Source organism: Cydia amplana, chromosome 10, assembly GCF_948474715.1.
Source record: "Cydia amplana chromosome 10, ilCydAmpl1.1, whole genome shotgun sequence".
Classification (NCBI taxonomy): domain Eukaryota; kingdom Metazoa; phylum Arthropoda; class Insecta; order Lepidoptera; family Tortricidae; genus Cydia; species Cydia amplana.
In genome coordinates this window covers 3,983,191-4,001,571 of record NC_086078.1, presented here as the reverse complement: position 1 = coordinate 4,001,571, position 18,381 = coordinate 3,983,191, and the positions used below count along the sequence as shown (strand labels likewise).

At 37.6% G+C, this 18,381-nt stretch overlaps 1 protein-coding gene across 2 annotated transcripts in view; it reads left to right on the top strand.

Annotated features, from left to right (window-relative positions):
• LOC134651343 (serine proteinase stubble-like) overlaps positions 1-18,381 on the top strand; it is a 229,330-nt gene that overhangs the window by 199,039 nt on the left and 11,910 nt on the right. For both annotated transcript variants that reach the window (XM_063506418.1, XM_063506417.1), the window contains exons 4-6: positions 14,747-14,905; positions 16,871-17,281; positions 17,917-18,135. In XM_063506418.1, coding sequence (XP_063362488.1) covers positions 14,747-14,905; positions 16,871-17,281; positions 17,917-18,135 — 789 coding nt within the window. The remainder of the gene's footprint in view (positions 1-14,746; positions 14,906-16,870; positions 17,282-17,916; positions 18,136-18,381) is intronic.

Genomic DNA, 18,381 nt, shown 5'->3' with positions numbered 1-18,381 from the left:
CCAGGTTTTTCAATTAAGCAGGTCGTGCCAATTAACGAGGTTCTAAAAATCGTTGTGTCATTTATAGAGGTTCTCATTAATAGAGGTTGCGTTCTGACAAATTGCTTTTATGGAGGTGCAAATAATAATTGAAAGAAGATTTACAAGCTTACATTCTGGGTTTCTGGTCTATATATTATGTAACTTGCACTTTTACACTACATTAATTACTACTTTATTTTCTTATAGTCATTTGGGTTTTTAAAAAAATCCCTTGAATTGTAGAAGAAAGTTTAATTGGAATGTAAAAAGCATACTATGTTTTTGATTCAATCAAAACTATTTCACTCTGTGATAGATAGCCAATAAATAAATTGACTTCCGGATGTAGATTTAAAATAAAATTATCATTGCTATTAAAATATTATTTCTGCTCTCTACAAGTCTACATTCTTTCAATTACAGAGGTACTAATAAGTAAGACTTGTTTAAATAATAGAGGTAATGAGCTAAAATAACGGATATTTTTAGCACAGTGTCAATTATAGAGGTCTTAGTTGCAATGTGGTCAATTACAGAGGCAAATTTGCGAAAAGCAATTAAATCTAAATTGCAATAGGTTCCAAAATTTTAATTATAGAGGCCTTTTGGTCTCAAGGGACCGGGACCGGACCCTTGGTTGCAATTATTGAGGTTTTGGATTTATCAAGGTGTCAATAAACCAGGTTTCATTGTATATGTATGTATTTCGATATATATATAGTTTCTTTTTATAATTGTAATTTATTTTATAATTGTGGAGCCAATCGGTCTCACGAGGAGGTCTACAGCTCACAGACCCTCTAGTTTATTAAATTTCTTTTCCGCCCGCTCTCGCCAATCGTTTAGACGATATATCACGTATGGCGGCTGGCGCTTACGCTATTTATTAACGCCGCTCCAATATTCAGCCGGGACAACGGTACCTTTTGCCGTGGAACGTCACATATCTTTACTATTTCATATCTAGTGAAGCTCTAATTCATTTCCCGAATCGCGCCGTAAGTAATTGTCCCAGAATAGTCTGAAAGGAAACGGGACGAACCTCATTTACACCGGAGATTGTGAACACATTGCTCGGATGTCCTCTTTTCATTGCAAATAAAAGTAGGTATTCGTTTATGAAAAGGTGCTAGACGTCCATATTACGGACTTTCATATTATTATATACTTATTTGCCAGGTAAATTAAATCTTATACCTAATAATGTCAAAGTTATAAAAGTAGGTAGGTAATTTTTAGGGTTCCGTACCCAAAGGGTAAAAACGGGACCCTATTACTAAGACTCCGCTGTCCGTCCGTCCGTCCGTCCGTCCGTTCGTCCGTCTGTCACCAGGCTGTATCTCACGAACCGTGATAGCTAGACAGTTGAAATTTTCACAGATGATGTATTTATGTTGCCGCTATAACAACAAATACTAAAAACAGAATAAAATAAAGATTTAAGTGGGGCTCCCATACAACAAACCTGATTTTTGACCGAAGTTAAGCAACGTCGGGCGGGGTCAGTACTTGGATGGGTGACCGTTTTTTTGCTTGTTTTGCTCTATTTTTTGTTGATGGTGCGGAACCCTCCGTGCGCGAGTCCGACTCGCACTTGGCCGGTTTTTTTACAAATTATAGCGCTAAGATTTTCTGATATTTACACAGTTAATCAATACGAGCGTATAAGAAATGATTGACATTTAATCATCACGTATTGGCAATCATCATTTTCGCATTTCAAATTAAAAGAAGAACACCAAATACGTATATTTTTTGCTACTGTCATTAAATATGATTGAGTGTTTATTAATATGATTTCATTGTTTACTGCGTTCTGAATTACTTCGTTTTACTTATTTTTTGTTTTAGTTTACTAAGTAATATTATTATGTACTTAAGTATTTAAGTACACTAATAGTCGTTGCGTGTTGGAATTCAATTGCTACAAACAATTCAATAAAGTGTGGTTTAAATGTAGTAGTAGTTTTTAAAGTTTTTTTTATTATTGTATTTTTTGACATGTGCCGTTAAAGTATGTAAAAATTTACTTCTCTCTATCTATGTTCTGTAACTATAATTAAGTATAGTTTAAACTATAAAGTGTATAATGTAATTATATACTCGTATCAGTCATTTCAATTTAAAAAAAATACTATCGGAATAGTCCTCACTGTCTTATTACACGACTGTTTTCCGTCAGTGTCGGAGTCCCATGTCCAACAACAAGTTAAAAGTCGGAATAGGATAAGGAATTTCCTTAAAGGAATTATCTACTATACTTATATGTACAATGTTTTATTGAGCCGCACGCCTTTTAACTCCCAAGTACTTAGATACAGTTACATATTTTCAATATTTACAGCAAAGTTCAATATGGATACACACTTTTGCACTCTGTGACATAATAATGGTTGCAGTAAGTTTCCCAACCGGATTTCCTGCAAATGATTGTCCAATTAAGGTGAGAAACGATATGCTGAAGTTGGAATAATTGTCCTATTTCGCAAATAAAGCTATTTAAAATACGAATGTTTAAACGATATGTGAATATGTGGACACCCACGAGGGACTTTATTCAATCGCTTTTTTAACAAAACAATCAAAATGTTGACAAAAATTTCAACTCGAACTACGGTTTGTTATATGACTTGCGACATAAAAATGAATCGAACGACAGATATTTACCACATTCACCAAAAGTAGCTTTGACATTACGATGGAACACATGGCTTTAACAGACAGCTAAATAAAATAAACAGTAACCCCTCCCTTTATCAACAGCCCTAGTAACACGTGTACCTCAGAGAAAAAACACGATGAAAACCCGAATTCATATTTATGTTTCAATTGTAAATACAAATTTAATTAAATGTTTATTATTTTGGTTTCGCTATTGATGTTCCTTTTTAGGGTTCCGTAGCCAAATGGCAAAAAACGGAACCCTTATGGATTCGTCATGTCTGTCTGTCTGTCTGTCTGTCCGTCCGTCCGTATGTTACAGCCACTTTTTGCCGAAACTATAAGAACTATACTGTTGAAACTTGGTAAGTAGATGTATCCTGTGAACCGCATTAAGATTTTCACACAAAAATAGAAAAGAAAGAACAAATTTTGAACTGTGATACTTAGAACTGAAACTCAAATTTTTTTTTTTCATCAAACCCATACGTGTGGGGGTGTCTATAAATAATAAATAAATAAATTCATTTATTACAGGACCATCAGGGATCATTTTTGTTAGTACTTACGACTATGCCTTATAAAATGGATAGGTCTATGGATAGGTCTTCAAAAATTATATTGAGGTTTCTAATATAATTTTTTTCTAAACAATATTTTACGCGAGAGACACTTCCAAAGTGGTAAAATGTGTAACTTCTAAAATAATGATAAAACTAAAAGAAATATATGATGTACATTACCATGCAAACTTCCACCGAAAATTGGTTTGAACAAGATCTAGTAAGTAGTTTTTTTTATACGTCATAAATCCCCTACAGCTAAATACGGAACCCTTCATGGGCGAGTCCGACTCGCACTTGGCTGCTTTTTTCCTTTTGTCTGAGTCGTAGCCCTTCTTTTTTGGTATTTTATCAAATTGAAAATGTTTTTGTTCTATTAATCATGGATACTGAAAAAAAGCTTTTGATAATAATGGTAACGTATTTAACCCTTAAACAGGCCTGACGAATTTTTTACTTTTGATTACTGATTCGGGTAGATAATAGCGTTAAAAGAAAAGTAATTTCTTGTTTTTTTTTATTTATCATTAATTCAATAAAAAAAACCCGGTGGGTTTCATATGCCCTCTGCCCGTTAAAAATGGTGCTGCGTGGCACATATATGGCCACTGGCTTGTTAGCGATACCGAGTAGTTTTAAGGGTAAGTCACGTCTTCATATGTAATCGATAAAATAATAAAACCATAATTGAATTAAGATAATAGAGTTCGCGCGGATATCATGGCTCGTAAGATTAATCGTTGAATAAATATTTAATTTAAAAACCAATCTTACCCTTAAATGTCATGTAAACTCCCTGCAGGGCAGAGGCCACTTATACACCACTCGAACGTGCCCCAGACGGGCAGAGGGTTCATACGAACTACAAACTTTTAGATCGAATATTTTATCAGAAAACAATAATTAAGGTAAGTTATGACTTACTACACATACATTATCTAATAATCTACCATAAAAATACGAAACAAAATACTTACAGTGTTTTTTTTCGGCGTAGCGAACTTATACAGCGGGAGAAACGTACAAAAACTGCCATTTGTTGTCGATTTGAACTTGACAACTAAATTGTCAAAGAAATTTGTTTTGACACCTGTCATTTTTAGGGTTCCGTAGCCAAATGGCAAAAAACGGAACCCTTATAGATTCGTCATGTCTGTCTGTCTGTCTGTCTGTCTGTCTGTCCGTCTGTCCGTCTGTCCGTCTGTCCGTCTGTCCGTCTGTCCGTCTGTCCGTCTGTCTGTCCGTCCGTATGTCACAGCCACTTTTCTCCGAAACTATAAGAACTATACTGTTGAAACTTGGTAAGTAGATGTATTCTGTGAACCGCATTAAGATTTTCACACAAAAATAGAAAAAAACAATACATTTTTGGGGTTCCCCATACTTCGAACTGAAACTCAAAAAAATTTTTTTATCAAACCTATACGTGTGGGGTATCTATGGATAGGTCTTCAAAAATGATATTGAGGTTTCTAATATCATTTTTTTCTAAACTGAATAGTTTGCGCGAGAGACACTTCCAAAGTGGTAAAATGTGTGTCCCCCCCCCTGTAACTTCTAAAATAAGAGAATGATAAAACTAAAAAAAATATATGATGTACATTACCATGTAAACTTCCACCGAAAATTAGTTTGAACGAGATCTAGTAAGTAGTTTTTTTTATACGTAATAAGTCGCCTAAGTACGGAACCCTTCATGGGCGAGTCCGACTCGCACTTGGCCGCTTTTTTTACGTTCCGATATCACCCACTTAATAGACTTTACGGCAATGACATTTTGCGGTCGTTGTATTTACTCAGCTCGTCACCTCCGTACCTCAAAAGGAAAAAACGGAACCCTAATAAGGATCACTCGCGTGTCTGTCTGTCTGTCCGTCCGTCTGTCACAGCCTATTTTCTCCGAAACTACTGGACCAATTAAGTTGAAATTTGGCACACATATGTAAGTTTGTGACCCAAGGACATGTAACGTAAACAAAAAGCGGCCAAGTGCGAGTCGGACTCGCCCATGAAGGGTTCCGTATTTAGGCGATTTATGACGTATAAAAAAAAAACTACTTACTAGATCTCGTTCAAACCAATTTTCGGTGGAAGTTTACATGGTAGTGTACATCATATATTTTTTTTAGTTTTATCATTCTCTTATTTTAGAAGTTACAGGGGGGGGGACACACATTTTATCACTTTGGAAGTGTCTCTCGCGCAAACTATTCAGTTTAGAAAAAAGCGGCCAAGTGCGAGTCGGACTCGCCCATGAAGGGTTCCGTATTTAGGCGATTTAAGACGTATAAAAAAAAACTACTTACTAGATCTCGTTCAAACCAATTTTCGGTGGAAGTTTACATGGTAATGTACATCATATATTTTTTTTAGTTTTATCATTCTCTTATTTTAGAAGTTACAGGGGGGGGGACACACATTTTACCACTTTGGAAGTGTCTCTCGCGCAAACTATTCAGTTTAGAAAAAAATGATATTAGAAACCTCAATATCATTTTTGAAGACCTATCCATAGATACCCCACACGTATGGGTTTATTGAAAAAAATTTTTTTGAGTTTCAGTTCGAAGTATGGGGAACCCCAAAAATTTATTGTTTTTTTTCTATTTTTGTGTGAAAATCTTAATGCGGTTCACAGAATACATCTACTTACCAAGTTTCAACAGTATAGTTCTTATAGTTTCGGAGAAAAGTGGCTGTGACATACGGACGGACAGACAGACGGACAGACGGACAGACGGACAGACAGACAGACATGACGAATCTATAAGGGTTCCGTTTTTTGCCATTTGGCTACGGAACCCTAAAAATGAATTTTAAATATGGAGGCCACTTTTGGGGGGTAAAAGAGCAAATTCAAAAATAAAGTTTTTCAAACTATATCGTATCGTGTTACATATCAAATGAAAGAGCTCATTTTGAGAATATCAAATATATTTTATTTTTGAGATGGAGATTGGAGTGAGATCTATCAGAATGATAACAATGCGTAAACCATGAACCATGGTTAGTCGATTTGTATTAACTTAAGAAACGTCAGGTAGTTGCCTGGGTGAAATCAGAGATGGCGTTGCGGAGCTGTCACCTGGACAGTGACAGTTGGCGGCTATATAAGAAGGGCGGGAAAGACCGGCCCGGGGTCATTATGATTGAGGCGATCGAGCAAAGCGGTTGTGACGTGACGTCATCTCTGGGATCGCCACGTTTCTTGATAACAGATTTTTGTAATTCATGACAACCGAAGTGATCTTAAGTTATTTTGATGTGTAATCGATACTGTTAATTAAAACCAACTATCGGCTATCTCGACGTGTTATTATTTCATCATCCACTTGTGAATCTATCCTCAAGTGTGCATATTTCAACGGTAGAAGATGATCCTGCCGATCTACCAACGGTTTTCCTATCCTCTTCTACACTACTGCTTCGTAATATTATTTTATGATAAATAGTTTAGCAGTTATTCAAGAAAATAGGCAAAAAATAACCATTCCCCCTTTATCTCTGAAACTACTGGGTCTAAAATTTTGAAAAAAATACACTAAATGGAGGGTACACGGAAAGAACATGTCTAGTCACTTTTTTCGGAAAACGAATCTCTAAATGAAGAGCTCTTAACCCTTCGTATGTCTAAACACTGATCAGTGCGAATAAATTTAAACCTATTGTAATTAAACAATGGATTTAAATTCATGAGCACTGAACAGTGCTTAGATATACGAAGGGTTAATGAACTATTAGTTATATCTTTTGCTACCACTGTATATTAAATGTGACACAACTTTTTTTTTAGTTAAATAATACCTGGTCACGGAATTACCATACGTTTTGACATTGTTCTAAATTTTAAAACCGCGATTATTCAAAATGTTACTGAAGTGACTAGCATGTTCTTTCCGTGCACCGTGCACCCTTCAAATATTTCTTTACCTATAGATGACAGGAAAACCTATTAGAAATGTGCAGTCAAGCGTGAGTCGGACTTAAGTTTTTCACTTTTCATTAAAAAAACATATTGTTAAAAATACATGTAACGTAAAAAAATGAATTTTAAATATCGAGGCCACTTTTGGGGGGTAAAAGAGCAAATTAACATTAGCATTTCAAACTATATCGTGTTACATATCAAATGAAAGAGCTCATTTTGAGAATCTCAAATATATTTTTTTTATAATTTTAAGATAAATAGTTTAAAAGTTATTCAAGAAAATAAGCAAAAAAATGACCACCACCCCCTCCCCCCCTTTTATCTCTGAAACTACTGAGTCTAACATTTTGAAAAAATACACTAAATAGTTCTTTACCTAAAGATGACAGGAAAACCTGTGTGCAGTTTTTGATGGGAACATATTGTTAAAAATTGTGTAATGTACGGAACCCTTGGAACGCGAGTCCGACTCGCACTTGGCCGGTTTTTTTTTCAAATACTCCATTTGTCCTGGCACTAAACTATTATAATCTCATCAGAATAGATCAGCTTTACCGGTACTCTCTCTCGAATGTCAGGCGTTCCTCTACATTCGGCAAGAAGCTGTTCCTTTTCAATGGCCACGAGTTTCAGTGATGAGATACGGAATGCCCACGTTTCCTAACAAGCTGTAAGACCGAGTATTCTCATAAAGGACACGCAGGCAAATGCTATTTTACCAATGATGATCGCGGGCACACTTTCCCCGTCGCGTGCGCACCGCTGATCGCATCGACGCAGCCGCGGACGCAAGCCACAGGCTGAGGGCTAATTGGAAATTTCTAACTAATTTGGCTGGTCACAATTAGCCTATTGTACTAGTTGGAGCACGCAATTATGCTCGAAAACCAGTCAGATTTTGTTATAATAAGGGCGTATATGTTGCTTGAAACATTAGGGAGGGAACTTTTAGTCGTACTTACCTATTATGTAGTTCGGTCTAAAAATGCAATTGACAATTGGAGATTGATATCAGAATAATTATCATAAAGGTATTTTAAGAGTTAATCGGTGGAGCAATTTCCATGTATGTCAGTCCTCTGCCTTCTCCTTAACAGGAGCTCCTGTCTTTTTTTTTAACGTTGGGGAAATGCGTTTTACGCATGCCACCTGGCCCGGGGGTACCAGGGGCGATGAAGGACTAACCAGTGGTAGGACTACCGTAAAACCGCCAACGAATGCTGACTCCGCCTTGTAGAGGAGCGCCGTCTCACTATCAGTATTTGACTGCGTACAAGGAGCTCATATCCTGGTACGACGTAGAGTTTATCCTTTACTTGATCCATTTACGCTCTGCTTAGTCACCCCTTAGGCCTAAAAATAGAAGATACTTATCCATAAAATCATTTATAAACATGAGCAACAATTTCCATGGTGATTTAGATTCCCGCCGAGACCTCAATGTTGGCGATACCCCAAAAAGGTCCGACTATATTTCACATTTCTTAGTTTATTGTTATTTTATGACTATTTTCATGAATTACGCCGCGGCCTCTTAAACCGGTAGCCGGGCCTGCTCACAATATATTCCGAACAATTTATCGCTATTGGAAATAATTTCTCGATGAAAATCCAACAGAACAAAATACGACGTCCGCGCATCTCACCATTGAAAATGAGATTGTAAAACAGACTGTGCGATATGGCTGGTATTTATTGTTATTGTATTTGATAGCGCGAATCAGTAGCAAATCAGATTGCGTACTGCCGAGGATAACTAAGATATTTATTATGGTGCTTGGATTTTATTTACCATGACGCTGGTCGTAAACACGATGGATCGATATGGACCGCTACTTTGTGTATTTACTTACTTAACGAATCTTCTATATAGGGATGTGAAAAATGACAGTTTTTAAATAGCCAAAACAAGTGCGTAAAATATTTTTTTTTGTGTCAGTACGTTATTCACTTTGCTAGCCTTGCTTTGTTCAATAACACTATTATATACAAGGCTCGGAACCGGTTTTAAAAATAGCGGTTAATACCGGTTTATTTCGGTTTTACTCCGAACTTTCATAAGAACGCGAACGTTTAAAGAACTTTATTTTAACCTAAATAAACCGGTTTATTCGACGAGCAAGCGACGACGCGCCCAAGCCCAAGGTCACGGCACAAGCGACTACTTGTTTTGTTTTGACTAGTTTTGAGACTTTTAAGTTTAGTTAAGTTCCCAATATTTAATACCGTTTACTAATAGTGCCGTTTTGAGTGTAGAAATAATCAGGTACATAGATGTAAGAAAATATTTAGTCGTTAGGTCATCGTTGCATACAGGGTGGTCCAAACATAGAGATCCAAATTTTTTTTAGATTCCTCACGTCTTGGGCTATCAGAATATACCCCATGTATGTTAGCCGATTTTCGTAGTTTTCGAGTTATGAATTTTTGAATGTTTAACTTTTGTTAAGAAATTCCGGGGCAAACCAATTAATTTATTTCAAAAAAACTATTGAACTTTTTTAAATGGTTCTTTGTGTAACATAATCCTTTACAAACGGCGCCGTTGCTAATAAAAAATCAACATCCTCACTTGGCTGCGACTTGGAAAAAAAAGACAAAAGTCAAAGTTTTACGTTCAAGCATGACAAATTATGACTATTAAGTGTCACTTTTTTTACCTTTAAAAAAAACTTAGGGTCTAGCAGGTTCCAAAATAACCAAACGTCCTTTAAATCGCTTGTTATTTTTTTTTATGTAAGCGCAAAATCTAAACTTGACATGCACATAAAAATTTTACTTTAGTCTTTTTTTTCCAACTCGCAGTCGCAGTGTATGTTACAAAAAGAAACAATTCAAAAAAGTTCAATAGTTTTTTTAAATAAAGTAATTGGTACATAAGTACATCCCGAAATTTCTTGACAAATTTAAAATTTCAAAAATTCATAACTCGAAAACTACGAAAAATCGGCTAACATACATGGGGTATATTCTCATCATCAAATTTAACCGGTATCTGAGCCCTGATTAATATATGTGGTTCCTGCTCAAGAACTCCGAAAGCACAAAAAATGTGTCCATAATTGAGAACATCGGACTGATCATATACATATATATGATATTCTTTGTGTAAACGTATAAAATGCATTGTTGTCATCTAAATCAATTTAAAAATGAACAATTATGTATTAACTATCAGAGGTAAGACATAAATGAAATTGCTGAAAATTGTATATGATTTAAAAACCACCCTGCATTTTAAAGCCAATTCGTTTCACGTCCCTAATCGTCTGTGAGCGAATCATAAAATATTCCAAGCCGCAAACGTTGTGGAGCGCTGCAAAAGTTTACAGTCCTAAGTAAACTTTGGGTTTGAATTGGTCGGAGTTCTGTGGGTTTTAAACTTATTGCTATCAAGATGGCGGGTATTTTTGTAACTTCTTAATTTGCTGATTGCGGTTCAGTACCGCAGAATAAAGGCAGACCTTTTCGCTTGATTCTGCCTTGGTAGGTATATTTGCGGGAGAAATATTTTAAGCATTGAAAAAACTAAGCCCTTTTGTGTTGTCCGTCTCCGCTAAATCCGAGATTGTTCCTGAGTTTACTTATATTGGAACTTTCATATCAAGTACCTATATCAACAGTAAACAGTTTGTTGTGGTTCTTTAATAACAAAATAAATCATTATTATATCATTATAAACGTACATTATCCAATGCCTCTAATTGGACATACATTATTATTCCTTTGTATTCACAAAGAGATTTTATGCCAGTACACATGAGAAACGACTCAGGTTCTGCTCAAAGACACATAAATCTCTAAGGGAACATAAAATTCCGCATTGTCTGGTAACACGTCGTTCGCACCCAATATATTTCCTTTATGCGTCATCTACATCTTCATTTATTTGGAACATTGCATTGCGGGATTACTTTTGGCAAACGTACGCGAAATTATGGGTGGCATAAAATTACCGTTAGTCACCTGATACCTCTATAGATACATTTTAAATAAACGCCGAGGGAAACGGAAATTTGAACCATGTTTATGAATATGAATCGGTTCGAATTTCAACGAATAACTTACTGATATAATTCCACTGTAAGGTTCTATAAGCGTGCCTCTGCTATTTGCTCTAATTGGGTTTTACAATACTTAATTTTATGTTTTTCTGATTCAGATTATACAGGAACTTGCGAACTATTACGCAGTTTTATTATGATTCGGCTTATTATGAAACCTTTTAACGATATTGAGTACTATTTATACGTTTAAGTACTTATGTCTAACACCAAATTGTGGCATATGCCTTATTATATTCTGCATTACTATGATCTTACCTATTAATCGCACATTAGTCGCATAAAGTAGGCCGTGTCGAGAATTAAACATTGCAAACCGAAATAAATATCTTATACGAAGGAAAAAATTACCAAGGCCTCCAGTGTCCAAGGCTGGAATCGAATCAGCGTCCTCCCAGTTCTCTCAGCGTTAACTTTGATTGTTGGTTCAATCCTCCCTTTGATAAAATACAAGTTGTAGATACTAAAAAAATCATCCAAACTTAGAACTAAAAAGCGGCCAAGTGCGAGTCGGACTCGCCCATGAAGGGTTCCGTATTTAGGCGATTTATGACGTATAAAAAAAAAACTACTTACTAGATCTCGTTCAAACCAATTTTCGGTGGAAGTTTACATGGTAGTGTACATCATATATTTTTTTTAGTTTTATCATTCTCTTATTTTAGAAGTTACAGGGGGGGGGACACACATTTTATCACTTTGGAAGTGTCTCTCGCGCAAACTATTCAGTTTAGAAAAAAATGATATTAGAAACCTCAATATCATTTTTGAAGACCTATCCATAGATACCCCACACGTATGGGTTTATTGAAAAAAAATTTTTTGAGTTTCAGTTCGAAGTATGGGGAACCCCAAAAATTTATTGTTTTTTTTCTATTTTTGTGTGAAAATCTTAATGCGGTTCACAGAATACATCTACTTACCAAGTTTCAACAGTATAGTTCTTATAGTTTCGGAGAAAAGTGGCTGTGACATACGGACGGACAGACGGACAGACGGACAGACGGACAGACGGACAGACGGACAGACAGACAGACATGACGAATCTATAAGGGTTCCGTTTTTTGCCATTTGGCTACGGAACCCTAAAAATGCAACTATAACATGAACTGTTTTTGTGCTAAAGGAGTGTAGTTCATTCAACTTTATTCTAAACACAATCCATTTCAATATCGCAACACTCACGTGTCGGCAACGTTTATCAAACTCACGTACAAGGCAGTTATTCTGCAGCCTCAATCCGAATCTCCTTTTTAGCGCTGCTTTACGGTACCTAGGCTACCTAGATGCATCAGCTAGCCCCAGGCGCACAGACCACCGCTTGAAATTTATTGGGCCTACCCTCTCCTTTTATTCCTGTGATTTATACCTAACAATAGGTGGAAACGTGCTTGTGACTTGTAGATTAGATTGTCTGGAATATTTTGCTCGGGAATAATATCCTTCAATGTTAAATAAAGTACCCTCACCGGTCTATATTTTGAAGCCAGGTTCCCTCAAAAAGTGTCTTCTCCTTGACCTACCTCACTCTTTTTAGGGTGTAAAAAATTGGGTAGCGAGTAGAAAACTGCTGTCATGGTTTTTCCAGCTTTGTAACTATTAATGATGTCTCGGAATTTCACTAGGTAAAAAGTACACTCATGGGATCGTTTTGGTGTACATTTTTCTATTGCCTTCAGCTTTTCTTTTCGGAGGCAAGTTAAAGAAAGGCTCATATAAAATTGTATTCAAAATAAAATTGTAAAACCTTTTTTGCTTTGTTAGGAACATCATTATCACTATAGTGATGATGATGATGACAATCATCAAGTAAAACACTCAATTAATCAATCAATATTGTATTCTTTTTAAAGTTACTCTTTTTTGTTATAGTGAGCACGTCCTCCCATTTTAGGTTTTGCAACAGACGATTTCATATCGCTATGAAATGAATGGGGTGGGCATTTTTGCGTATTTAATATATCTCTCGGTTCATTTCTTTGAAAAATGGCTGTCGCGCGTTGTCGAAGGCCGTTAGGCGCGCCATCTGTCTTCGTCATTTTTATGAGTTGTGGAATGAGCGTGTTTGTGCTGCCTCATTTGGTTCAGCTACGCATTTGGGTTAGTTATGTTTTATATAAGTTGGATTTTATATAATGTCCGTGAGTTGAATAATTGCGACTATTTTACATTTGTATAGTTTCCGTAGAAGCCCCTCACGCAAAAAGAATATGTTTTATATGTAGGTAGCTAATTTATTATGTAGGTGAACATTAAAAACACACGCAACCAATAAGGCAAATTCTTAAAAGTAAGCCAAGTCTTTGGGATACTAAGAAATATATTAATACGATGAAAATTGGTTGAACGCCTTTAACTGAGTTTCAAAGAAATTCAACCAGTAACTCCCATCGATACTAGTCGGACGACATTGCGTATTGGATCCGTACCTTACCTTGTATTTATTGATAAACACCGCCATGGCCCAGGGATATTAGTGCAAACACTTAGCCTAATAGCCCAGAACTGATATAATCTAGGATATCCTGTGCCAGTGGTTGTTATAGCCTATTAGCCTGGTTCCTGGTACTTGTTAATTTCATTACGGAAACTTGATTGAGATATTGACGTTCATTTGGAAAATTATATGTTTTCTTCGATTAATTGTGATTGATTCTTTCACTACCAGTTTCTTAATAGCTTTCGGTAGTCTTTAATCAAGAATGGTGAATGAGTAAAGTACCTACTAACTTATGCGAAAGCGTATAAAGCAAGCGACTGATTTCATATTACTTTACTATATTAGGTACTTCCTACGTTTTAACACCTAGCTGACCTAGTAGCACAAATATTACCTTAGTGTGTTAGCTATTATTCTGTGTTTCAAAGTTTATCGATTAAAAAAATCTTAGTTTAGTGTCAATTTTGATATTGGGAATTATAATAATGCATGCAATATACAGATGGTTCATTTTTATTTCCTCGATTCTAGTATTCCGGTTTCTTTTACTGGTTGCGCGTGCAATAATGTAGGTACGGATTCATTCTTTGTTACTGAACTTTTCTATCTCCCGTGGCTTATCTCATGAAACTTCAATTTATTCAAATCTTCGTGAAATTATTCACTGGAGAATAATTGTTCAGAAATTTTCTGTCATAATTTCCAACTTTTTGACAACTTTCCGCACCTTGCACAGTTTGCACACATATGTAGTTAAGATTCTTACTATTGGTGTATTCTATAAAATGTTGTCATTTGGCATACGTTAGATATATGAGAAGTGCAAGTGGATTAACTGTCATCTCACTACAAATACTTAACAATATTTCAAAATGCCTTTTAGCAACCCAAACCCTTGTAAAATGAGTCAATTGAGAAACATGTTCCAAAAAAATATCGAGAGCCTTTCCAAATCTGTTGATAATTTCTTCAACTCAAAAGAAATTTGTATTTGACATTAAGAATTTGGAATGTGGATGCAGGTTTTCTCAAAATCTTAACGATTCACGAGCCTCCATCTTGTCCCCAGGTTACCAAATGTCGCGCAAGGTGTGCACAGCGGGCGGGGCGCGCGGCGCGTGCATGTGGGTGCAGGAGTGCAACAGAGCGGGCGGCACGCACGCGGGGGTGTGTGTCGACGGCTTTATGTTCGGGAGCTGCTGTAGGCTGCCGGACCGGCCTGTAGTCGGTGAGTCTACACCTACCTTAATAATACAAATTGTACCAGAGCAGGCGGCACGCACGCGGGGGTGTGTGTCGACGGCTTTATGTTCGGGAGCTGCTGTAGGCTGCCGGACCGGCCTGTTGTCGGTGAGTCTACACCTGCCTTAATAACACAAGTAACAGAGCGGGCGGTATACACGCGGGGGTGTGTGTTGACTTGACAGCTTTATGTTCGGACTTCGGGAGCTGCTGTAGGCTGCCGGACCGGCCTGTTGTCGGTGAGTCTACACCTGCCTTAATAATACAAGTTGTACCAGAGCGGGCGGCACGCACACGGGGGTGTGTGTCGACGGCTTTATGTTCGGTAGCTGCTGTAGGCTGCCGGACCGGCCTGTAGTCGGTGAGTCTACACCTACCTTAATAATGCAAGTTGTGCCAGAGCGGGTGGCACACACGCGGGAGTGTGTGTCGACGGCTTTATGTTCCGGAGCTGCTGTAGGCTGCCGGACCGGCCTGTTGTCGGTGAGCCTACACCTACCTTAATAATGCAAGTTGTACCAGAGCGGATGGCACACACGCGGGAGTGTGTGTCGACGGCTTTATGTTCGAGAGCTGCTGGAGGCTGCCGGACCGGCTTGTTGTCGGTGAGTCTACACCTACCTTAATGATACAAATTGTACCAGAGCGGGCGGCACGCACGCGGGTGTGTGTGTCGACGACTATATACGTTCGAGAGCTGCTGGTGCTGTTAGGCTGCCGGACCGGCCTGTTGTCGGTAAGTGTTAGGGTTGCCAACCGTACTATATTATATAGTATTGTACTATATTTTGGCTCTCTGTACTATATATTTTTGGAAAAATATATAGTACACTCAAATACTATATTTCCGATTAAACGTATTTGGTGTCTCTGACCATAGGGCTTTAAATCCAAGGCTTGATTTTACTCGCTAAACTGAGCTACTTTTACTATGGGACCAAAAAATCGGGGATTTTTTTTTGCCTTTTCCATAGATCTGATCAGCCAAAATGTATGATAAAGTAATTTTTTTTAGGGATTTCGGTGTTGGTGCCATAATAAAAGTAGCTCAGTTTAGCGAGTAGAATCGAGCCCTGGATTTAAAGCCCCATGGTCAGAGACCCCCCTGTATTACACTTATGTTTAGTATTTTATCTAAAAGTACTATATTTTTTTTAAATGTACTATATTTTTGATGCCGTATTCTGGAAAATACTATATTCCACCAAAAAATAGTTGGCAACCCTAGTAAGTGTACACCTTCCTCAAATTGCTAATCCGTCCAGATCTTGCAAATGCACCGTGAATCTCTTCTGTGATCCTGAACCAAACATCGCAACTTCTTCGATGACCGTACGGCGCACTTTTGACTGCTCGTACCATCGCCCACACTGTTAACTGTAGGTACATCGGTGGACCTTATGCGTTTTGTAATAAGGTCCACCAATGTACAGTTACGAGTGTTGATGTTTGTACCACCGGGTTTTGTAGGTACCCACGACATTTCATCGGACAATTTATCCTGATCTGTGACTTCTTCGACTGATTGATAGTATCTTTCGCACTTAAATTAATATAGGTAATTATTATCCCTGCCCTCGAGGGATTTTAGGATGTTTATGTAAAACTACACGAATTATTTCCGCAGATTTTTCCAATTTTCTTATGTTAGTTAAGTAAGTTACTTGCATGCAAGTTCTTGCTAGTCTACACCACCTTTAAGAATTTAGTACACGATTAAAATACAATTTGTACTTCAAATTATTCCTACTGTATTACCCACATAAATAAAAAAGTAAACTGAAAATAAAGGCCCAATCATAACTGGATCGAACCCAATAAATGACCTGAGTCACACTTGTTTTGTCTATTAAACACCCAAAAAGTAAATTGAAGCCTAGTGACCTCTAAATTTCATGGCACGTACTATCTAAATAGACCGGCGAAATAATAAAACAACTTGCATTTTCAGATACACAGAGCCCAGTTACGGTCACGGAGAAACCGTATTCAACGCCATCTAGCGGCCGAAGCACGACCACGCTTCCCCCCGAGACGACGCACACGATAGCTCGGCCTAACTGGCAGACCCAGCGCCCGTCGTTCATGACAAAACCGATAGATGGCGCGCCAACCTCCTACAGCTACCGGCCGCCAGAAATCCACCCTTCATTAGGAAATTTAGATTCAAGTAGCGAACAAAATAGTGATATAGTTAATAAAATAAATTATAACAGTGTAAATAAGTACCAAAATGTAAATAGGCCGAGCGAAGTGGAAACTAGTCCCCACAACAAGATTTCGTCTAGTCTTAGTAATATACTGAGTGGCGCGCGCCCTATGGCCGTGTCCGACCATCACAATGAAAACAGCATCTCTGCAGGTGAGTGTCACTTGTTAGTTTTATGTTTCGTTTGTAGATGGCGTTGTAATTAAACTGTTTTAATATGTTATGGGGCTGAAGAAGTCAATGAGCTGTCTTGACTGGTGAAGCAAATCCTCATATTTTTGGTACAGCCCAATATCATAATAATATAATTTATGAATCGCTACAAGAGATAAGGCTCCAAAATTTTTGTAACATAAGTACATAAACACGAAACAGAAGGTGCAACTTTTATTTTTCTTAGTGTGTATGAATTAGGTAATCATACACGAATATCTCAGGTCTTTTGTTTATCATAGATGCTATATCTGGACATTAAAAGCACAGAAACCATGGCACTTATTAGAGCAACTTTCAGTCACTACACATATTTACCTACTCTAAACTCTACTCGTAGTCTCACGAGACCTTGCTCGCTGATCTTAGCTAAGTATTGCGTTATTAAGTATCCACTTTTGATCTTATCAGGTGATAACCAAAACTCACTACTTAATTAGGTACTAAAAATAAACAAAAATCAACTTTATTTTGTTACGGACTTGTGGTGGTATTTAGTGAGTTTTAGATGTCACCTGATGCTATTAAACGCTTCACAATACTGTATACGTATTTAGAAATTACCCAAATTCCAGCCCAATTCATGTCGCGCCCAAGCAACGCGAACACCGTCCACTGGCAGGCGACGACGCAACCCTCCTTCGTGACGAAACCGCGGCCATCTTGGGAGAAACCGGCCAAGCCGAAACCGACCAAGAAGTTCACGACCACAGCGAAACCGCATAAGAAGAAGGACCAGAATAAATCTGAGACCACGCAGGCGCCGTCGACTACAGCATCCACTAATAGTATTGGTAAGTGAGATAAAACAGAATTCTCGAGCACTCACTCTCTCGTTACTTACTCACTCTCACTGAGAGCCGCTTAAGCGGAACGTGCGGCGCTTCCATGTTAAACAAATGCAATCGACCATATATTAGCCTCAGTGCACGCTGCTCAAATCCCTCAGAAGCTTAACGCCACGTTGCACGTCCCGCCAGACGCTTGGCTAGACGGTAGCCTCTGAAACTGTACTTACAAACCCAACTTAACCGCGGCCA